This window comes from Adiantum capillus-veneris, chromosome 1 (assembly GCF_014529385.1).
Source record: "Adiantum capillus-veneris isolate H3 chromosome 1, ASM1452938v2, whole genome shotgun sequence".
Taxonomy (NCBI): Eukaryota; Viridiplantae; Streptophyta; class Polypodiopsida; order Polypodiales; family Pteridaceae; genus Adiantum; species Adiantum capillus-veneris.
This window is the reverse complement of record NC_140931.1, coordinates 26,392,187-26,414,494: the sequence shown is the minus strand read 5'-3', so window position 1 is coordinate 26,414,494 and position 22,308 is coordinate 26,392,187. Positions and strand designations below refer to the sequence as shown.

Genomic DNA, 22,308 nt, shown 5'->3' with positions numbered 1-22,308 from the left:
TAATGTGGGAGAATAAACGGGAACAAGTGTCAAGATATAGATATGAGCTTATAGATCTATCTCAACACGGGGCCAATAGTAAAGGGGCCCAAATGGAAGATGGTCTATCAAGAGCAAGGCTAACCAATGGAGCATAAGACCTTAGGGTTAGCTTCATTGAAGACCTCCAATAATGTGTGAAAAAGTCCTTTGACCTTAGGTAAGCTAGGGCTGAGCTTGAGGTGGGAACCCGGCCCAAGCTCGAGGTGCTTGACCTGCTTGAGGTGCTTGTCGTGCTTGAGGTGTTTGTCCTGCTTGAGGTGCTTGAGGTGCTTGACTTACTCCATGCTTGAGGTGATTGACTTGCCGCTTGATTAAGGTGCTTGAGGTGCCTTGACATGCTTGCCTGAGATGCTTGTGGGAATACCCCCTAGTCTAAGTTCTTTGTCATGCTTGATGACTAAGGTGCTTGAGCTCCTAAAGTCAAAAAGATCCCTACAAGGAGGGGGGCGAGCCTACAAGGGGGGGGGGGGGGGATGAGAGAGAACACACACACACACACACACACACACACACACACACACACACACACACACACACAAGGGAAGCCCCAGCTTGAAGAGGCATCAAGGACACTTGTCAAGTTCCTCCTCATGTTGCCCTCATGGTGTGCCTGAAGCCTATTGGTTGGCCACCCAAGGGGTCCAATGATAATTTAGGATATTTAATTAATTGATTTTTCATTTATCAAGTCCTCTCTCTCAAAGGGGAAAGGGGGACACTTGTCCCAAGGCTACCCCTATTGCTTGTAATGGCTCCTGCTTGTGATTGGCTAGGCCTGGAGGGGTCCAATGAGCTTCAAGCATGAGCTACAAGGGGGGGTCAACCCAAGCAAGCTAGGGGGGTGCTTAGGGGGTATACTCACCCACACACACTCACAAACACTCTCATTGTGTGCTATGAAAAGTGCAAGAGCTCCCTCTCCAAGCAAGTAGAGGTTGAGAGCCTACACCAACACTCTTGGCTATGGAGTGCAAATCCAACCAAGAGCCATGCTTCAATGCTTGAGCTTGTCATCTCCTTCTTCTTCATTACTATGCTATTATGTATGCTAGCTCAAGAGTTATGATAAGTGAGGAACTAGCTCTTTCTCGTATGAAATGTTTCTTCTTCCTCTTCCCTACCCTCATTCCCTGCTAGCTCTCTCCACCTTCGAAAGTGTTTGAGGTCTTGGGACTGAGGCTTGGTATAGTTAAAGCTTTCTTCAAGTTTAGGTTATGCTATGATGGTGATGCATGAAGCTTTCCATCTTCATTGCTTCACCTAAGTCACAAGGAACACAAAGAATGTATTGTAACAAGTCTCTCTTTATGGGAGAAATCATAATACAAATGCCTATTGGAGGGGGGACCGGCTCCACATAAGTCCGGTCCTCAACTATTGTCATGTTCTCTAAATTCTCTCTCTTGCAAAAGTATTGTCTATGACAAGTTAACTAATTGCTATGATTATGTTGCTATCTTCAATTATGTCTACCCGCTATGCTCACAAAATCATTTCTTGAAAGTATTCTCATTAAATTCCGCTACTCTCAAATTGAATAGGCAAATTCCATTACATTGGTATCAGAGCATTTGGTTTCTCTTTTCTTGCTTAAGAAGAGAGGTCCTTAAGTAGCCTATAAATGGTTGATGTTGTTAATTATAATAGAGTAAGTGGAACTGGGATCTAATATCGGTTTTGTTAAGCCCACTATGTGGGGGATGGTGCACATCTCGGGAGCTTTGGACTTAATAATGGAGTCATTTTAGACTTGCCTACGGCTTTACCATTATTGAGCCATAAGAAGTCCGAAAGGAGCTAGCCCTTGGCAACTCTGCTATGTTAGACCTACTCCTCTACTCTCTATAATTAACCACTTTGAGCCGTGGGTGTAGATACTTAAGAGCCGATTTTCAAAGGCTTAGAGGAGTGGCAACTAAGGTTTTGTATTGCCAAAGCATACACTAAGTATAAACATAAATTTTGTTAACATGGCTAACAATAATCAAGAGAGTAGAATGAACATTGTTAGCTTTGATTTTGCACATGAAGGTGCTAATGATGATGCTCCCATGTTTGTGAATTATCTTGTCACTAGGTTGCAACAAGCTATGGGCAACCCTGTTTTGCAAGCCGAAGTTACTCAACAACTTCGTGCTTATGGAATTTCCCTTCCTCTCCCAGAAGAAAGAGAGCTTAGGAAGCCTCTTGAAGAGACCCCCAAAAGAAGACTCTCTTCCATTCAAGAGGAGGAATCCAAAGAGAAAGAAAGCAATGACAGTCTAAGTTCTTCTGAAGATGTGGCTCCACGAAGACGGCGGTCTAGACGATCGCCTACTCCTCCCAAGAGGAAAAGAGCAACCTATAGTCCTTCTCCTCATCACTCTGAAAGGCAAGAGAGGAAACAAAGGAAGAAAAGGGCTAGGAAGAGGTCACCCTCTTCTCCTTCTTCTTCACCTTCCTCCTCTTCCGATGAAAGTTATGGCTATTCTCCTAGAGAATACAAGAGGGGAGGACATCGCAAATCATTTCCTGCATGGCGAAGGTCACAAAAGCTAAAGAAGTTCAAGGAGGGAGGAAAGAGTATCTCTTTTCTCACCTACGATGGCACCTTTGGTGCTACCGACAAAGTGTTGGCCTTCATCCAGCAATTTGATGCGGCCTTTGGGGACGAGGGCTTCACAGAGTCCTCCAAGCTACGCCATGTAGCTATGCACTTCCAAAAATCAGCTCATCAATGGTGGGCTAGCCTTTGTGGCAATGGAGAAGCCCCAAAGACATGGAAAACTCTACGAGTTTCCATCATGAAGCAATTTCTTCCAAGTGATACTAAAGATAAAGTTCTTACCGAATGGCGCGGCTTGAAGCTTCTCTCTCATGAGTCTATCAACAAGTATGTAGACAAGTTTTGGGATTTACATCTCAAAGCTACTGTCTTTCAAAAGATAGACTTTGCCGAACAAAGACAGCAATTCTGTGCGGGATTACCTGAAGAGATGGCCGAATACATCAACTCTCAACGGCCCGGTACTATTACCGAAGTAATCCACCACACCATGGTTGCTTCACGCATCAATTTTCATCAAGGGGCTAGACGTAATGTCAAGCCCATGGAAAAAAAAGATAAAAATGATGCAAAGGGGAAATCCAATGCTCAAAATAATTCCCAAGGCACTTCCAACAACAACAACAATTGGTCCAAGGAGAAGGGAGTTTACAAAGGTAAAAACAAACTCTCTCCTGAAGAGCTTGAAGCTTTTCACAAGGACCATAAGTGTTTCAAGTGTGGAGAGCAAGGACATGGCTATCATTCTTGCCCCAAGAAGAATACTCGCAATGAGACTCCTAGGGCTTCCACCATCGAAGCTCCAAAAGAGGATGGTCATTGCAAAGGATCATCACTTTCCTATGCGTGGGGAAAGGTAAGAGAGCATGATGCCTTCATCTTGTTTGACCCAGGCTCTACTCTCAACTTCATATCAATAGAGTTGGCCACCAAGTTGGGCATTCAAGCTTTTGAGATGGGAGATATAGTAACAGCCGATGCAGCTTTCAAGGGACAACAAGCCTCTGTTACTCCCTTGATTGGGAAGTTGACGCTTCATGTCCAAAGCTATGTCGACAAAGAAGACTTCTTCATCTCTCCTCTCCAACATCAGGATGTTATCCTAGGGGCACCATGGTTTGATCGCATGGCTGCCAACATGAAGTTCCCTGAAAGGAGAATTTACTTCACCTACAGGGGAAAGAACATGTATATAGATGCTAGTGAGCGTGGTCGCACTATTCCACTTGTAAATACTCTTTCTTTTGATAAATCAATGAAGAGCTCAGTTTCTGCGTACATGATTTATGTCAACGAGTCTCTAAAAGCTAATAATGTTTCATCAAATGAAAATGATAGGAATCAAGAAGAGTTAGACTTGTCTAATTTTCTAAAAGGATTCCAAGATGTGTTCATCGATGATATCCCTATGGACCTACCTCCAAAACGAGGGGATGATGACCATCGTATTGAGCTCCTTCCAGGAAGCTCACCGCCTAACAAACCTCCTTATCGAGTCTCACAAGCTCAACAAGAGGAGATTATGAGGCAAGTACAGGAATTGGTAGACAAAGGGATGGTGAGGCCTAGTTCCTCTCCCTTTTGTTCTCCAGTCCTTTTAGTGCAAAATAAAGATGGTACATACCATATGTGTGTGGACTATCGAGCACTAAACCATATCACTATCAAAAACAGATTTCCGGTGCCTCGGGTAGAAGATCTGTTTGATAAGCTACAAGGCTCTACCTACTTCAGTAGGATTGACCTTAAGAGTGACTATCATCAAATAAGGATAGTGGATGAAGATATCCTAAAGACCGCGTTTCGCACAACATTTGGTCTTTATGAATATCTAGTCATGCCTTTTGGCTTGACTAATGCACCAGCTACTTTCAATCGTCTCATGGAGAAAATTTTTAGACCATATCGTAAATTCACTGGAGTGTTCTTTGATGATATCATCATCTACTCCAAGTCTTTGGAGGAACATAAGCAACATCTCCAAGTGATTTTTCAAGCCTTGAGGGAGAACAAACTTTTTCTCAACCAAAAGAAAAGTGAATTCTTCCTTCAAGAGATTCAATATCTAGGTCATATTATCTCTCACGATGGTATTCGTATGGATCCATCAAAGTTAGAGGTAATAAAATCATGGCCTAAACCAAGGAATCTACATGAGCTAAGAAGCTTTATTGGTATGTGTGCATACTATAGACGCTTCATAGCAAAATTCTCTCAAGTAGCAGGACCACTACACGACTTAACAAAGAAGAACGTTAAGTTTGTATGGACTGCTAAGGAGCAAAATGCTTTTGAAAAACTCAAAGAGAAGCTTACTTCCCAACCAGTCCTCGTGCTTCCGGATCTCTCAAAGCCATTTGAGGTCCAATGTGATGCTTGTGGTGATTGCCTTGGAGCGGTTTTGCTTCAAGAAGGGCATGCCATAGCATATGAGAGCCGAAGGCTCAATAGTGATGAACGAGTCTTGGGCATTTATGAGAAAGAGCTTTTAGATGTTCTACATGCCCTAGACACATGGAAGCACTACCTATTGGGGACTCCATTTATCCTACGAACCGACCACCAAAGTCTCAAGTATTTCATGACGCAAACCAAGCTTTCCGACAAACAAATGAGGTGGGAAAATTTTCTTTCGCAATTTAATTTCCATATTGCTCACATAGCTGGTAAGCACAATCAAGTTGCCGATGCACTTTCACGATGACCAAAAGTTAATGTTGTGTCTATAGCTACTCACAATGATCTATCCTCTATGATAGATGAGTATGCTACTGACCCTGACTTTAGAGACATAATGTCAGCCCTTGCTTTGGGGAAGAAAGAGGAACCATTCACCTTGTAGGATGGTTCTCTTCTCCACGTCAATAGGCTATGTGTTACCCATTCCCTTCATGAGAAGGTTATGTATGAATCCCATGCTCCTCCATATGCAGGGCATAGAGGTATTCAACCTACTCTCCGAGGAGTAGAGACATATTTCTATTGGCCTACCATGAAAGTGGACATACAAGACTATGTTTCAAAATGTGTAGTATGCCAAAAGACCAAGTATGATAGAGGGAAGCAACCTGGATTACTCCAGCCATTGCCTATTCCAAATTCAGCATGGGAGAGTATATCCATGGATTTCATCTTTGGATTGCCCAAGTCTATCCATGGGAATACAGGAATATGGACAATAGTCGACAGGTTTAGCAAGCAAGCACATTTTATTCTTGTCAAAAAGACTATTAAGGCACATCAAATGGCAACTCTCTTCATATCTCATATTTTCAAGCACCATGGATTACCCACATCCATCGTGTCAGATAGAGATCCTAGAATGACCAGTAATTTCTGGAAAGGTCTCTTTGAAAATCTAGGAACAAGATTGAATTTCTCTTCGGCCTATCACCCACAAACGGAGGGCCAAAGTGAGATAGCCAATCTTACGATACTCGATCTACTCAAAACTTATGTTACCGAAGTAGATCAACGCTCACAATGGGAAAAGTATTTACCGCTAGTAGAGTATGCCTACAATAATACTGTACATACTTCTACGGGGAAAGCACCTTTCGAGATCATAGAGGGAAGACCTAAAAGTCCCTTGCTACTGAAAGTACATGGGAAGATCTTCGCCGCCGATGAGTATAGCCGTGACCTACAAGAATCTTTTCAAAAGATTAGGGAGGCTATAGCCATCTCTCAACAAAGGCAAAAAGCTGCTGCTGAGAAGCACAGAAGAGCCTTAATGTTCAAAGAAAATGATTGGGTCTTACTCAAGTTTCCTAAGGCTCGATTAAGGCAAACAACGGGCAAAAATCCTATGGGCCATCAAAAGTCTTATGCTAAACTAGCAAAAAGATACTATGGTCCTTTCCAAATCTTGAAGCCTATCAATGAGACGGCTTATCAACTCAAGTTGCCCAACCATTGGCTTATACACAATGCCTTTCATGTAAGCCTACTTAAGCCCTACAAAGGAGAGCCACCAATTGAACCAATTATTGAAGACCCTCCCGAAGTCGAAGACCAAGAAGAGGTGCTACAACCCGTAGCTGTCCTTCGGCATGAAGACAAGGTACTACGACATGGTAAGATACTCCGAAGGTATCTTATTAAGTTCAAAAATTATCCTTTTGAAGATGCTAAATGGATGCAAAGAGTACAACTTCAGGATAGTATGAACCTTGTCAATGCTTACAATGTTAAATTAGAGTAAGCAAATGTATAAATTTCTTTTAAATGACTCATGTTTTTGTCTTATATGACTAGTCCTCTTTTTAATTGTGCACAAATTTAACTAGTATGCATGCTTAGAATCATGTTTGTGATGACGGCGTCTCTCAAACACCAAGTAGAATTTGTCACTCTACTTTGGGAGAATGAAATGGACTAAAGAGCAGACATGCTTGTGGTAGCTATGTCTCCCAAGCACCAAATGGATTAGTCATCCATCTTGGAAAGATGTCGTAGGGTAAAAAAGGGATCCTCTACCCGCTAAGTACGATTGACTAATGACTAAGCCTTTATCTCTTCTACCTCATAGTCGAGGACGACTATGATTTCAAGAGAGAGGTAATGTCATAAAATCTAATATCTAACCAACCCAAATGATTTTCTCATATTAAATTGATCACTTAATGTGGGAGAGTAAACGGGAACAAGTGTCAAGATATAGATATGAGCTTATAGATCTATCTCAACACGGGGCCAATAGTAAAGGGGCCCAAATGGAAGATGGTCTATCAAGAGCAAGGCTAACCAATGGAGCATAAGACCTTAGGGTTAGCTTCATTGAAGACCTCCAATAATGTGTGAAAAAGTCCTTTGACCTTAGGTAAGCTAGGGCTGAGCTTGAGGTGGGAACCCGGCCCAAGCTCGAGGTGCTTGACCTGCTTGAGGTGCTTGTCGTGCTTGAGGTGTTTGTCCTGCTTGAGGTGCTTGAGGTGCTTGACTTACTCCATGCTTGAGGTGATTGACTTGCCGCTTGATTAAGGTGCTTGAGGTGCCTTGACATGCTTGCCTGAGATGCTTGTGGGAATACCCCCTAGTCCAAGTTCTTTGTCATGCTTGATGACTAAGGTGCTTGAGCTCCTAAAGTCAAAAAGATCCCTACAAGGAGGGGGGCGAGCCTACAAGGGGGGGGGATGAGAGAGAACACACACACACACACACACACACACACAAGGGAAGCCCCAGCTTGAAGAGGCATCAAGGACACTTGTCAAGTTCCTCCTCATGTTGCCCTCATGGTGTGCCTGAAGCCTATTGGTTGGCCACCCAAGGGGTCCAATGATAATTTAGGATATTTAATTAATTGATTTTTCATTTATCAAGTCCTCTCTCTCAAAGGGGAAAGGGGGACACTTGTCCCAAGGCTACCCCTATTGCTTGTAATGGCTCCTGCTTGTGATTGGCTAGGCCTGGAGGGGTCCAATGAGCTTCAAGCATGAGCTACAAGGGGGGGTCAACCCAAGCAAGCTAGGGGGGTGCTTAGGGGGTATACTCACCCACACACACTCACAAACACTCTCATTGTGTGCTATGAAAAGTGCAAGAGCTCCCTCTCCAAGCAAGTAGAGGTTGAGAGCCTACACCAACACTCTTGGCTATGGAGTGCAAATCCAACCAAGAGCCATGCTTCAATGCTTGAGCTTGTCATCTCCTTCTTCTTCATTACTATGCTATTATGTATGCTAGCTCAAGAGTTATGATAAGTGAGGAACTAGCTCTTTCTCGTATGAAATGTTTCTTCTTCCTCTTCCCTACCCTCATTCCCTGCTAGCTCTCTCCACCTTCGAAAGTGTTTGAGGTCTTGGGACTGAGGCTTGGTATAGTTAAAGCTTTCTTCAAGTTTAGGTTATGCTATGATGGTGATGCATGAAGCTTTCCATCTTCATTGCTTCACCTAAGTCACAAGGAACACAAAGAATGTATTGTAACAAGTCTCTCTTTATGGGAGAAATCATAATACAAATGCCTATTGGAGGGGGGACCGGCTCCACATAAATCCGGTCCTCAAATGTTGTCATGTTCTCTAAATTCTCTATGCTCACAAAATCATTTCTTAAAAGTATTCTCATTAAATTCCGCTACTCTCAAATTGAATAGGCAAATTCCATTACATAACATGTACCTCAAGAACTTTCTATGCCACTTCACTTGACCAATGAACCTCATTAGTTGCTTCACTATCTTTTGTGGTGAAGCTTTTACAATTGCTTCCATTTTTCTTGGATCCATTGCAATCCCTTTTTTATTGATGATATGCCCCAACAAAATGTCTCTTTTCACAGCAAAGGAACATTTTATAGGGTTTAATGAAAATCTGGACTCTTTGCATTTCTCAAATCACAACCTCAAATCCTTCAAGTGATCTTGCTTTTTCCTTGAAACATTGAATTCATAATACCTTCATGAAGGTAGTCAGATAAGGATAAAACATCTCCATGACCCACTTCTAAAAAGTAGATTGTACATTCTTCAGACCAAAATTTATGATTGTGGAAGCATACACTCCCCATCCAGTTATAAAACTTGTTTTATCCTTGTCCTTTAGGTCCATCTTGATTTGATCATATCCATTGAAACCATCCAAAAACTATACATCCATTGAAACCATCCAAAAACTATCCATCTCCTCACCAGCATTGTGTCACAGTATGGTAAAGGCAATTGATCAGTGATTGTTGCAACATTCAATTTCTTATTATCTACACAAACCGTGATTTCTCATTCTTCTTTGGGACAACAACAATTGGTGATATCCAAGTCACCTTATCCACTACGTAAATGAAGCCAACTTCCAACAATTTATTGATCTCTTCTTTCACTTATTTAGCATAATTGGGGTTCATCATGTGCCTCTGTTACTAATCTTGCCCCTTCTAAGGATCTCATTCCTAGATTTCCCCACAATTCCTGCATTGTCCCTGCTGGACATGGATTTGTAGATCCTTCAGTGTCTTGGTTTAACTGAATTTCCTTCAGTGCCCCCATTCTGATCTTATCATGGGCTTCCCAATCAATGGGACCTTTAGGACTATTCCCTTAATCATCTTGTTCCTCATTCAGTTTGCCTTTTGACCTTGTAATTGCTAAAATTTCCACCTCTAGAGGTTTCTCCAACACTTTCTCAATCTAGATACATGTAGAACAATCACATTGAAAGTAGTGATTTCTATCACCTTTGACACTTGTCAATCCCATTGAGAACATTTTAGGAGACTTGTTCGTTCTCTTCTTTTTGGCTAGCTTTGCTATTTTTCAACTTTAAGAGAAATCTCTATCAAGAGAACTGCATTTAGGATTATAATTCACAATTGTGATGCCCCTCTCATTCTTATGCTTGCCCCACAATACAGAACTAGGGCCCTGCTTGTGTCCCAAAGTTCCACAATAAGTGCAGGGTTGTAATGGATTGTTTTGTTGTTGTCATTCCTCTCCACATTCTTCTAGTTCCCTTGCTGAAATATCCTCAGTGAGATTGTGTTCTGAAATTTGGTCCTGAAGGGTTGTGGTGCTACCACATTTACCCTTGATTCCATGTTTGAAAGAATATGTCTTGGTCTCCTTCCCCTGAAATTAGGGTTATAATAGCAATTCTCATAATCATGCACAGGTCTCTGACATACTTGGCAAAATGGTGGTTTGTACGGATTTGTAAAAGGTGAAGGTTGGATCTCTTTTAGCTTCTCTAGAATCAACTTGATATTAGAGGTGTCTTCAGAATTTGATTTACCCATCGATAGGTTTTCTTTGAGCCTTTGTATACACAACCTTACGTTCCTCTGTGGTATAGGATTTGAAATGTTCAGGTGCAGGGTGTAAGTCTGTGGAGTCCTGTTGTTTTGTGGACCGTGATTTCACTTCTGATTCCTTTTGTTGTTGAGCTAACTCTCGATTTTGTCGTCTCCTTACAGTACAACTCAACTTTGGCTTCTCTGTAGCCTCTAGTTGTGCGATGTCAATGGGTTGTGGACTACACCACATAACGCTTTGAAGCTATTCACCCCAGTTATCTACCAACTTCCGATGAGCGCCTCTTATATCTCTTACTCTTCTTGTTTAATTCTCGATTACGGCCGATCTCTAGTGAAGAGTCACTAGATGAATCACTACTTGCGTCTTCTGCTCCCTTGGATAGATTGTTATCTAGGTTACCACTGGGCCCTGAATGGTTTGTCCCCACATTTGCATTAAGATTTAACTCAGATTCTTCGTCCTCAGAGTCAATTTCAACTGATGATTCTGACCCCAAATCGTGTGGGCTATAGTCTTGTGAGGCGCTACTGGTTCCAATGCCAGTCAAACTTTCATCTTGTAGATCATCAGAAGCTATATGCATTGATTCTAGTATATTTAAGGGTACGAGTGCTGGCATTTCATCCCCCTCAGGCGTTACCCAGGTTGTCTCCCTATTTTCCCAAGTGTCTATGGTTGCTCCTAGGTGGACCCAATCCACATTGTCCGACTCAGTCATCCCAGGTAGTACATCCATATAAGGAGAATCTTCCCCAACATCAGTGTCCGCTTTACACGTGTAACAATACTGCAATGGGGCCGAGTGAACTGTGGTGTCAGATCTATGATCAATTATAAACCTATTTCCTAGAGGATGTACTCGACCAGTAACAAGATCCACTGGAATGACAAAATCTTGGAACTTCAAGTAGACATGGTTTTTAGACCAGTCATGCACCATTTTTTCTTCCCTCATGAAAGGACGTCCTAAGATCATCTCCGATGCCATAGTGTGTTTGGAGAAATCCATAACAATGAATCTAATCCTTATTTTATGTCCAAAGACCCTGATCTTGATATCTTCTAGCATTCCAATAGATTTAACAATAGACCCATTGGCCATCTTCACTACTATGGTTGTGGTCGCAAGGTGAGGTCTTCCCATAGTTTCCTAGCAATTTTTAGTCACAATGCTAACCCCAGTGCCACCATCAAGGATTCCCTTCACAGTTAATCCGTTAGTAGTGATTGGTATGGTCGCATTGGATTCATCACCCTCAAAGTATTGTCCCAACTTGTTAACATGTATTTCTATAACAAGGTTCTCATCTAGGTTGGGTTGTGGATCTAAGTGTTCCTCGTCTATTGGCATCTCCCCAGCTCCATCCATCTGTGCAAATTGTGATAGCTCTTCGGTGCATTTGGATTATTTGGACATTGAGCAATCAAATGATCACTGAAGCACAGATGGATGGAGCTCAGTTTGAAGCATTTGAATTCTCGATGTAATCCAAATGAGCGCTTCAACAATAACCAATTGCTTGATAGATTCATTAGAGAATTACGACATAAGGGTGGAAGAAAAAACAATTTACCCTACTCTTAGGAGACTGTTCTTGAAAGAATACATACGAGAGTGAGTGCTTTGGGGTGTAGCCTCTCAGCTCCAGAAAGCCCAACGAGAGGAAGGAGAGTCAGTGAGAGAATTTGAATTGCTCCAGTGAGAGGAAGGAGAGTCAGAGCTCCATCCATCTGTGCAAATTGTGGTAGCCCGACCTACAGTTCTCCATTGAGGAAAGGTCAAAGAGCTAAGAATAGCTCGGGGTCTCCATATAGTTTGGACATGATGGTGGTTCTAACTTTTGAAGCCATGAAATCCATCAATTTGGTAATATTTAACGGTACCTTTTGGACCTCAATCCCTTGATGTGGTGGGACCTCCATTTCTTTGATAGGGTCACGTAGTCCCTCTGTAAACATTCTCTCCAACAAGAAGTGAGTACGCCCACTTTCCCATGACTTTCACTTTCTTCTTGGATGACACTAGGTATGGCTAGGGGTCTATGGACTTTGTGAGGTTGTTGTTGCGTAGGGAACACTGTGTCTATAATCTGCATCTGCCTAGGCTCTAGATCCCTTTGGGTATCTTCTACCAAACTCCTTAATTGCTTGACTCGCTCGATCTCCTCTGTAGGGTTTGGATAAGCTTCTTGGGTCTTGACCATTGTGGCTCATGACGATCTTCCTTGTTGGTTTCTTTCATAGTGGTCGTTTTGGTCTCCGTGGTTTCACCTGAATCAAAATTCTCTTCAGCGTCGTTTATATATTCGAGGTCGTCACCAGTCCCTATGTTTGTCTTTGAACTGGGGTCTAACTTCGTTGCTTTTTGCGATGATCTCTTTCTTCGTGTTTTCTTCTTCTTCTGAGATTGGGCAATTGATGCCGTGTCTCTTTCCTAAAGAAACTAATTTTGTTTTTGAAGCATCGATCGTGTGAGAACATTTATTGGTACCACATGTGTACTTTGTGATGGTTCCTCGGTAACATCAATCAAGTTTAATGGCGGGGCCCTACTTAAATAAGGTGAAAGGTGCACATAACACATCAACATTTTGAAACAAATAATGAGAAGAAGGTAAAATAAAAACAATAAAATATTTTAGCGCTTTTTTTAATAAGAAAAGATAAATTTAGTAAACATAAAAAATAATGAAACAAATTAGTGAAATGAATCTTTATGACTTCTTTAAATCAAGGGACCCTTTATCTATACTTTACATCATAGATCTTGGGATCAAAGTCTTGTGTATAACTTTTTAATAGAAAAAGGTGAATGCGACTTTAGAAAATAGCATTTAAAAGACCATGATTTCTTTTCATTTCACAAATTTTCAAGCCTTCTAGGGGACACTTGTCAAGCAATGAAAATTGAACTACCTTCACCCATAGTGCACTAAGGCCTTTAAATGGCAAAATAAATGCTTAGAAACAAATACCCTTGTCCAAAGCACAATAGAAAATGTGTATAGGGAAAAATAAACGTCCATCAAAAACTTATTGCATCGTTTTGCATGCCTTGCATATTTTAATCTACCTTGTCAATCATCGATCACGATTATTAACCAAACAATTGACCTTATGAGCTGAAAATTATAAAACCTATACCTATCCAAACACTCTTGTACATATATAAAATTTAATGTAGTTTTCTCGATGTTGTCCTTGTGTAAGCGACCTTGTCAAGCATTAAATTAGAGAACTCTCTGTATGCTTGGAGTTTTCACTATATCGCAACAAGACACGCATACTTACTCTTGGCATGTAGCTTGGTTCTTATAAAACCTAGAATGTATAAGTAACATAAACACTCAAAAGCTTTGAAATGCAAGGTTGACGATTCTTACACGAGTATGCTTCTTTAGGTGTCATACTCTTTAAAGCCTTGATATAGGTACAATTAAAGATATACACCAATGCATTTACTGCTTTAGCCCAAAATGAATCTATTGGCCATATCTACGATCACGTGATTGTGATATTCCACAACTACATGTTGTATTGTGTGGGAAATGGTGAGCTAAAGATTTATGTTATGCTTCTTTTAGTATTGGTTTAATTCATTTGAGATGAATTCTCTTCTTCTTTGAAACATTAAGAGAAAACACACCTTTTTGGCTTTCTAAAAGAAACCCTTAGTGTTGTGTTGGGTTAGGGAGACTCCTTTCATTTCACATTATGACATGATGGAGACTTACCTTTCATTTCACATCCTGATATGTCTTTACTTTTGTTGAATTCTATTGTTTTAGAATGCTAAAGTAAAGCTTCACCTTGCATAAATTTTAGTAAATTTTACACACAAAGACATGTTTTTTTTGCATTCTATTGTTTTACAATACTAAAGTGAAGCTTCACTTTGCATAATGGTAATAATTTCTATGCATACACATATATATTAATTAGTTCTTTTTATTTCACCTTTCATTTCACAACTTCACATGGATTTACATTTCTTGCATTTTATAGCTTGATTCCAGTTAGTGTTCACGTTCGAGAAAGTCTCTTTTATTAAGCGGCCTGCTGATCAAGTTTCTTCCTCACAAAGAAGAAAATCAGAAATACTAGCAAAAATTTTGAGATTTGTAAAATTTTTGGACGAATTTCTCATATATTTCATCGGTTTTTCTTCCATTTACCATGGTTTGCACTTAGCTAGTCTCGATTTTCAATCGAATCAAGACTAAGCTGAGGTAATCCTTTCCCAAACAGTGATACCAGTTTAATTCAACCTAACAATTTTATCACTTTCTTATTGTTTTTGAAAGCTGTCGTGACCCTTTCACTTGTTACCTTTCATTTCACTTCCTTACATGGCTTGACTGCTCTTGCATTCTATTCTTTTAGAATGGTAAAGATTAAAATGATAAAGTGAAGCTTCACCTTGCATAATTCTAGTAAGTTCTATACACACACACACACACACACACACACACACACACACACACACACACACACACACACACACACAAGTGGTGACTCTTTACGCTACATGAATACTATGCTAGAAGAAACTGCATCAACCATACACACACATATGGGTCTCGTTAGCCTGAATGGCTGGGCATGCTCACAATCGGTCTGATTTCCAGAAGTCACACACACACACACACACACACACACACACACACACACACACACACACACACACACACATACACACACACACACTCACACATACACACCCAGGTAGTGGCTTGTTGCTCTACATAATTCTATACTAAGCCCGATGGGACCGCATAAACAGTACACACACATACACAAACACACATGTGGTTTGCTCGCTACATCGCGTAAAAAAACTATACCTAATGTCTGCAAGCTACATCCAACTATTTGCAGGCTTGACCATATTGAATTAAAATACGGGGTGGCTGAGGGCTTAACCGATAGTGTCCCTAGTCAAACCTTTCAACACATGATACTACACTAGCACATGGACCAATAGGGTTTTTTTTTAAAAAAGGGGGACGAGTCCTTTAAAGACTTGGCTCTCACTTGTTGGGTAATTCACTGTGAGACTACCCAGTGGTAGCGTGGCTTGCTCTTCACCGAGCCCTGCATTTCTGCGCATGCGGAAATTGCGCCATACAAGGCGATGCCTCCATGGATATTTGATGGGGACTTGTGCCTGCCTATGCCACACCATCTAATTGAGCCTGCAGATTCTACAAGAGGCTTTACTGTGTCGTACAGCTGGTTTCGGCACTCAACATGACTAGACATGCCCAGGCCTCGGGGAAATAACACCTTGAATGCCTCTCAGTACTCCTACAAGTCCTGCTATGTATAAAGGTGAGAGCCCCTTTGTGCTTCTCACTTAGATCGGTTGCGCTACTGTCTGTTTTTCTGCATTGAGGGATTAAGTGAGGTGAAGAGAGATTCTTTCATTCGTAATCATGCCTAAGAAGACAACACCGACTGCTGGGAATGAACTCGAGGCTACGCAGGTTAGCATGCTTCTTGAAGGTTGTGGCTTGAAAACTTGCATTACTTGTCTATTCTCTGAAGCAACATAATGTAATAATTGTTGTCATACATTTAACTCCTCTTGATTTTGGCTTGGCAATAGCTGCGGGACTCTTGTTAAATGTTTCCTTTTTAGCCATAACCATTGGGCTACTTACTATACATCCCGGCCCTTATGACTCAGGCTTGCTAACTTGTTCATTATGGAACTACATATGTTATTGGTTGATAGCCCGTATAAACAGTGATTATGTGTTTGGTTCACCTTACTCAGCTCTGGTTCACCGTACTTGGTCTACCGTTGGTTGGATTGAGGTGGGGATTGGTCTATTGCATCTTTAAAGCCCTGATGATATTGGGAATATTTTGAAAAATGTCATAAGGAAAGATCACCTAGTAGTTGATCTTGCTAAGCTTTGTATAGGGCTCAATATATGTGGGCCAGTAGCTGTTAGCTGGCTGTGAATATAAGGCACTTATGGGTTGCTGTATTGTTGCTCCTTCCTCTGACTAAATAGTAAAGACACAATTTTTAATTTAGTCCTGTAAGATGGGCTTGCTAGTGAGTCCAGGCTGATGTACATACTACTGGCTTTTGCATGGCATGACTAATCTAGAGTAGCACTGGGACTAAGATAGAGTGAGCTAGATGGATGTCCATCCGTAAAATAGCATTACATTAAACTGTGGAAATACATCAGGTTGTTAAAATAGAATAAATTAACTGTTGGCTGAGTGTGCTTGACTATACTGACATTGGTACTTCTTCAGGGCGTTTTGTTACATTGCCAAACTAAGGGAATCATGAAACTATGACTAACTAGTTGGTTTAACATGGATCATCGGAACGTATATGGTACTGGTAAGGTGCATCCTAACTGCATATGGGTCACAAATTCGTTTGGCTGATTATGGATACTGTATATGGCGGTGAATCTTCATCGGTAAGTAACACTAAGGTTTCATAAACTGGTCATTGTCTGAGCTTACTTTAATGGTGTTTAAATATACCTACCCTATGGGTGTTTTAAGAGGGGTCTGGCATATGAACATGGATTGAGAGATGGAAGGTATGGTATGTCTGGAATAACTCTGGCTGAGAAGGCTGCTGCTGCTGGGAAATCCGGCCTGAATTCTACTTTTTGTAAAAAAACCTATGGCTTGCAATATGTATCTTGTGTAAAGACTAGACTAAATAAAGGTTTAAAAAAAAAGATCATAATCGGGTATTTACAGCAAAGTATGGCCCTAGGATGGGCCTCTCCGTTCTGCATAATATTCACAAACATTGTTGCTGGATTTAGTTGTTTAATTTTATCACCATCAGCAGGTACCACTCGGCTGATCAATGATTGATCTACTTTGAGCTCACAATAAATGAACCACTGGTTTGTATACCCCCTGTTTGTATACACTAAGTTTTGGCCTATGACCATATGATAGTTTTTTTAAAACTTATGCATCTGTAGAGGTAGGTATAACATTTTGTGTAGTAAGAGGTGTAGTCCCTCATACTATGGCTATGTCAACTCGTGCTAAAGATCCTGTATCACTGATAGCTTCTTCTTGGAAATAGATTTATGGGATTCAGGAGGATGTTTTGGAAAAGAATTTGATTTAATTTCAAAGACAAGGTTATGCTACAAATCCTCATGTTGAGGGTCTCCTTGAGAGATGCTGGTTTTTTTTGAAAAATAATCCGTTTTTTTAAAGAAAACTCTGGCAAAGTGTGTATATACATGTGTGTGTGTATATATGTGTGTGTGTGTGTGTGTGTGTGTGTGTGTGTGAGAGAGAGAGAGAGAGAGAGAGAGAGAGAGAGAGAGAGAGAGAGAGAGAGAGAAAACACACACACACACACACACACACACACACATATATATATATATATATATATATATATATATATATATAGAGAGAGAGAGAGAGAGAGAGAGAGAGAGAGAGAATCATGGTAAAAAGAAGAAAAACCGGTGCAATAATGTCAAAACTTAGTTAAAAAATCTTACAAATTCCAAAAAAAATGATAGTATTTTTTGTTTGCTTCTTGCAAGGAGGACACTTGATCGCTTAATAAAAGAGACATTGTCGAACACTGCTTCACCTTATATAATTCTAGTTAAACTCAACCTAATGATTTTATCACTTTCTCGTTGTTTTAGAAAGCCATCGTGACCCTTTCACTTTTTCCTTTTGCATTTGTTGTGAATGCAACATCACCAACATTGCCATCATCCAAGAGTTATTGGTCCATGAGCGCCACACCTGATACCACCCACCCCCCCCCTCTCTCTCTCTCTCTCTCTCTCTCTTTGTCTCTCTGCACTCACTCGCAGTGTTTCAGTCCTCAATAATTGGACGCTCAAAAAAGAAACCACTGACAAAATTCCACTTCCACTGACAAAATTTGAGCTTTACCTCGTAAGCTTTAAATTTTGAAGGTTACAAAAAGTTAAAGAAATTTGGTGGAAACATTCTATTACAATTCAAGAGTTGTATTTATCAGTCACCTTGGTCTGACTCATATTTTGTAATTTTGCTCTCTTTAATATTATACATCTCGCGCCTTGTTATGGTAAAAAAAAAAAAAGAAATTTGGTGGAAACAACTTAAAATGTAGTCAATTTGCCTCTTGAATTCATCATATGTAAGTTGAGAAAAAGAGCTCTTCTCGCGTAGGCAAATCCATTTTCTTGCACGAGTCTGTCTACCCACTCATTTCCTGTCTCTTGGCTGAAGTGCCCCACAGTCTCTGAAGAGCTTATGTGTAGGTTGCTCCGTTTCATTCCTGCTAAGTGCTGCAAACCTGGATGGCGCAATGACACATCCCGAAAGATAGTTGTTTTGGCTTCTAGGGCACCTTCTTTCACACAGCATGGGCACACATGCGCGTTATCTGTCTGAATCCAGCCAATTGTGCAGGTTTTCCGTATGGCGGGCTCTCAAAACGATGAAGCACAGAAAGTGGGACTCCTGCGATTGCGCTTGCAGGAGGCTTATCCGCAATCGAGGGTTTGCACTTCACTTTCTTTATCCTTTTGCACTTCTGCATAACAATCTACATGGCCCCTAGTTATGCAAGAGGCACCTGCTTTGTCAAATAAGATTTTCTGATTTTCCCATGATAATTACTCAATTTGAATTGCTATTCATGTTGGCAGATTAGCCCAGACTTTTAGAAGGCTGTTGTATTTTGCACCAGATGGTGCATGTAGTCTGTTCCATTCTAGCTGGTTGAAGGCTTTCATTACCAATTCAACACAAACAATTTGTGAGAAATGGCCCTTTGTAACTACAGAGTAGATTCCAGAGTGTCATGTCAACCTCTCAAGTGGGACGAGTGATATGGCACCTTACACGGTTTAAACTGCTCGTATCAGCCCGACGTGTAGCAAGGGCCATTACAAGGTTGAATTTGTTCAGAAATGCTCGTTGAGAAATGGAAACTCATAGGCTTGTGGCTAATTCTGATTCACCTTGGGGTCATCTTATGTTGGTGTTGGCTAACACGCTGATGTATTGCTGTGGGTTTTTGTAGCCACGATCCGATTGCCATACCCACTATTTCTAGGTATGTCTTTCCAGGGCTTAAGGGTGAAGAGTTTGAGGTCGACTCAACTCATCACTTCTAGTTATTGTAGAAGCATGGTCTCAAACCTTGCCTCACAGATGTGAAGGATTTTCCAGATTAAAGCATGTACACGAAATTCAGTAGCGTTTTGTTGCACCCAGTTGCATTATTGGAAATTTTGAGGTCTTTCGAATACAAAAGCTTGTGTTTTGTTGAGTATCTTGGTCATCAAAACTGTATTGGTCACCAAAGAGCCCTCTTTGTATTTATCACTGCCTCTTTATGATTTAAGCTGTCTTCTCAAGGACTGATACTCGTATTCTCATTCAGGACATTGATGAAGGAACCCTTACGCGGTTTTTGCGAGCGCGATCTCATAATGTTGACAAAGCCTTAAAATTTCTACTCCAGCATTTGAAGTGGGGTGAGACTTACAAGCCTCCTGGATACGTTCAAGAGTCGGAAATTGCAAATGAGTTAAAGAAAGACAAGGTATTTGCCCAAGGAGCGGACAAAAGCGGTCGCATAATTGTGGTGATTTTAGTAGCTCGACACTTCCCTTCTGATCGCAATTTGGAGGAATTCAAACGTAATGAAGTCGAGATGCATACAAGACTCTGGTTATATGAATTTCAAGTGTTAATGCTACATTTCAATCTGAGATAGGGCGCGACACTTTTTTGTTTTTGTTCACACAGGGTTTGCTATTTATGTGTTAGATAAGCTGGCCAGGTATGCAAGTTCAAAACCGTTGTTTTGAGTAATGTTTGGCTTAGAAGGAGGTTAGATTGTGTGCTCTTATGCATGCCTTATACCGTGCATGTTTTTGGATGAGATTATGACTAATGCATTTGTGTTTTATTATATGTGTGCATATGTATTTTTCATTCATATTTTTTCGAATGTGTGTGTATGCGATGCTTTCTTTGTGTGCAATAGCTCTATGCATGCACATGTGTGCTTGTCATGTGGTACATCAAGAATGTATGGAATCATGTTGTCATCCTAACTGGCATGTTATCGTCTCTGCAGCATTTCGGGAGATCTTGACAAATTTGTGTTGCTGGCTGATATGAAAGGATTTAGCTATAGAAATATGGACGTAAAGGGTTTTATTGCTTGTTTGGAAATCTTACAGGTATGCTAGATACAATGCATCAAGTGTAGACTGGATCCAAATTTTTATATTGGATTTTCATTTTCTTTGTGGATTTTTTACTTACACATTAATCTCTTAAATGGGCAGGACCATTATCCGGAGCGCCTGGGAAAGCTCTTCCTTCTTCATTGTCCTTCCTTGTTTTGGATACTTTGGAGGATTTTATACCCCTTTATAGATCCAAATATCAGAGAAAAGGTAAGTCAGCTAGCTGGCAGATGTCTCATTGATTCTTGCGATGGAAACAATGTGCACACTCTACTCTACTTTATACACATGCTTGGAGATGAGTCCCTAGGATGCATAGACAAGCAAGCAAGCATGCTAATTTCTAAGCTACACTAGCATTAGTTGGTTAGGAAAGTGTTAGTGAAGAAGAAGAACTCCATAATCAAGCTAGAGAGGAAGAGAGAGAGAGAGAGAGAGAGGATTAGGCATCCTTAACTACTCAATTGCGTCTGCTTATGGAGCGATCTGCAGCAATGTTACAGAGAGCATTTGCTGGTATCAGAGTCTAATGAAGGAAGAATATCATGTGCTCTTTTTTTGTTGCAGATAGTGTTTGTTGATGATGAACTACTAAAAGAAACGCTGCTGAAAGACATTGATATCACACAGCTTCCCATTGAGTATGGTGGGTTGATGACGATGGTGCCAATTCGCGATGTGAAGGCATCTTGATGGCGTCGCCTCATCATTATCATCCTTTCAATGGCTTCAAGAAGAGTGTCTCGGTATGCTAATTAGACATCCTCTAGCTCACAGCAACAACTCTTGCCTTGATCATAACTACATCAACTTACAGATATCAAGCTTTCCTTGCTTCTCATTTTGCACATTGTAGATGTCAACTATGTCCCACGTAATTAAGGCTTCTTACGAAGAGATCAAGCGCCAATGATTTCCATATGGCTCAATAAGAGTACGTCTCCATGGCTATCTGTGCGCTATTTATTATACATAAAGAGAGGGGGATGATTGTCCCTTCACATTTCCAAGGAGCATACTGGAATGCAAGGAAGCTTATATTTGATAGGAGAAGCACATTGTACGCTACAAGCGACATGCTTGATTGCAAGGAAGCTTATACTTGACAGAAAGAAGCACATTGGTATGATAAAAGAAACACCCACAAATGCAAGGAAGCTTATATCGTAGAGGAGAAGCACATGTCTATGATTAAGGGAACATACATATCGGACTAACTCTGGGGCTTGTGATTTTTTGCCATTGATGCCAAAGGTGAAAGGTGTGTTTTGATCCTTTTAAGCATGCTACTATCAACCATAAGCAAAACCACCAAATTTATTGAGACGTTGGGAATTTCTCTTTGCAAAGCTGATTGTGTAACTATACACCTTAAGCGTAAGCATCGTATTCAAATTCGTTGGTCTTGTAATCATAATAGAATGTGGAATATAAGTCACTTCTAGGTACAACATTTTCATTAACAGCACATAGCTTTGATATATGCATAAACAACCATCAGTTAATGTTGTTTAGCAGCACTTGTAACCTTAACAAGTCGTTCTAAGTATCCAATAATTTTTAACCGTGAAAATTATTCTTGATACAGTGTGTTCAAAATGATCTAGCAAACGGATTTGACCTACACCTGAGGACTTTGTTGTGACACATAATTGATATAACGGACGGTAGTGTTAGTCTCAGAGACTTATGTTCTCCGCATGTTGAATATATCTCAAAAAAGAATATATGAAAAAATACGAGATGTAC

At 40.7% G+C, this 22,308-nt stretch overlaps 1 protein-coding gene across 2 annotated transcripts; it reads left to right on the top strand.

Annotated features, from left to right (window-relative positions):
• The first annotated feature begins 18,470 nt into the window (after positions 1 to 18,470).
• On the top strand, positions 18,471 to 21,894 carry LOC147464444 (phosphatidylinositol transfer protein CSR1-like). 2 transcript variants are annotated; one of them, XM_086515016.1, is made up of 7 exons: positions 18,471 to 18,608; positions 18,764 to 18,853; positions 19,743 to 20,001; positions 20,111 to 20,144; positions 20,445 to 20,550; positions 20,659 to 20,769; positions 21,127 to 21,894. In XM_086515016.1, exons 2-7 carry the CDS (start codon positions 18,773 to 18,775, stop codon positions 21,250 to 21,252), a joined length of 717 nt encoding a protein of 238 aa, XP_086371142.1. In that variant the 5' UTR covers positions 18,471 to 18,608; positions 18,764 to 18,772; the 3' UTR covers positions 21,253 to 21,894. The 2 variants fall into 2 exon arrangements, with proteins under 2 accessions (XP_086371142.1, XP_086371152.1); XM_086515026.1 differs by lacking the exon at positions 18,471 to 18,608 and having other exon boundaries at positions 18,615 to 18,853.
• The last annotated feature ends 414 nt before the right edge of the window (positions 21,895 to 22,308 follow it).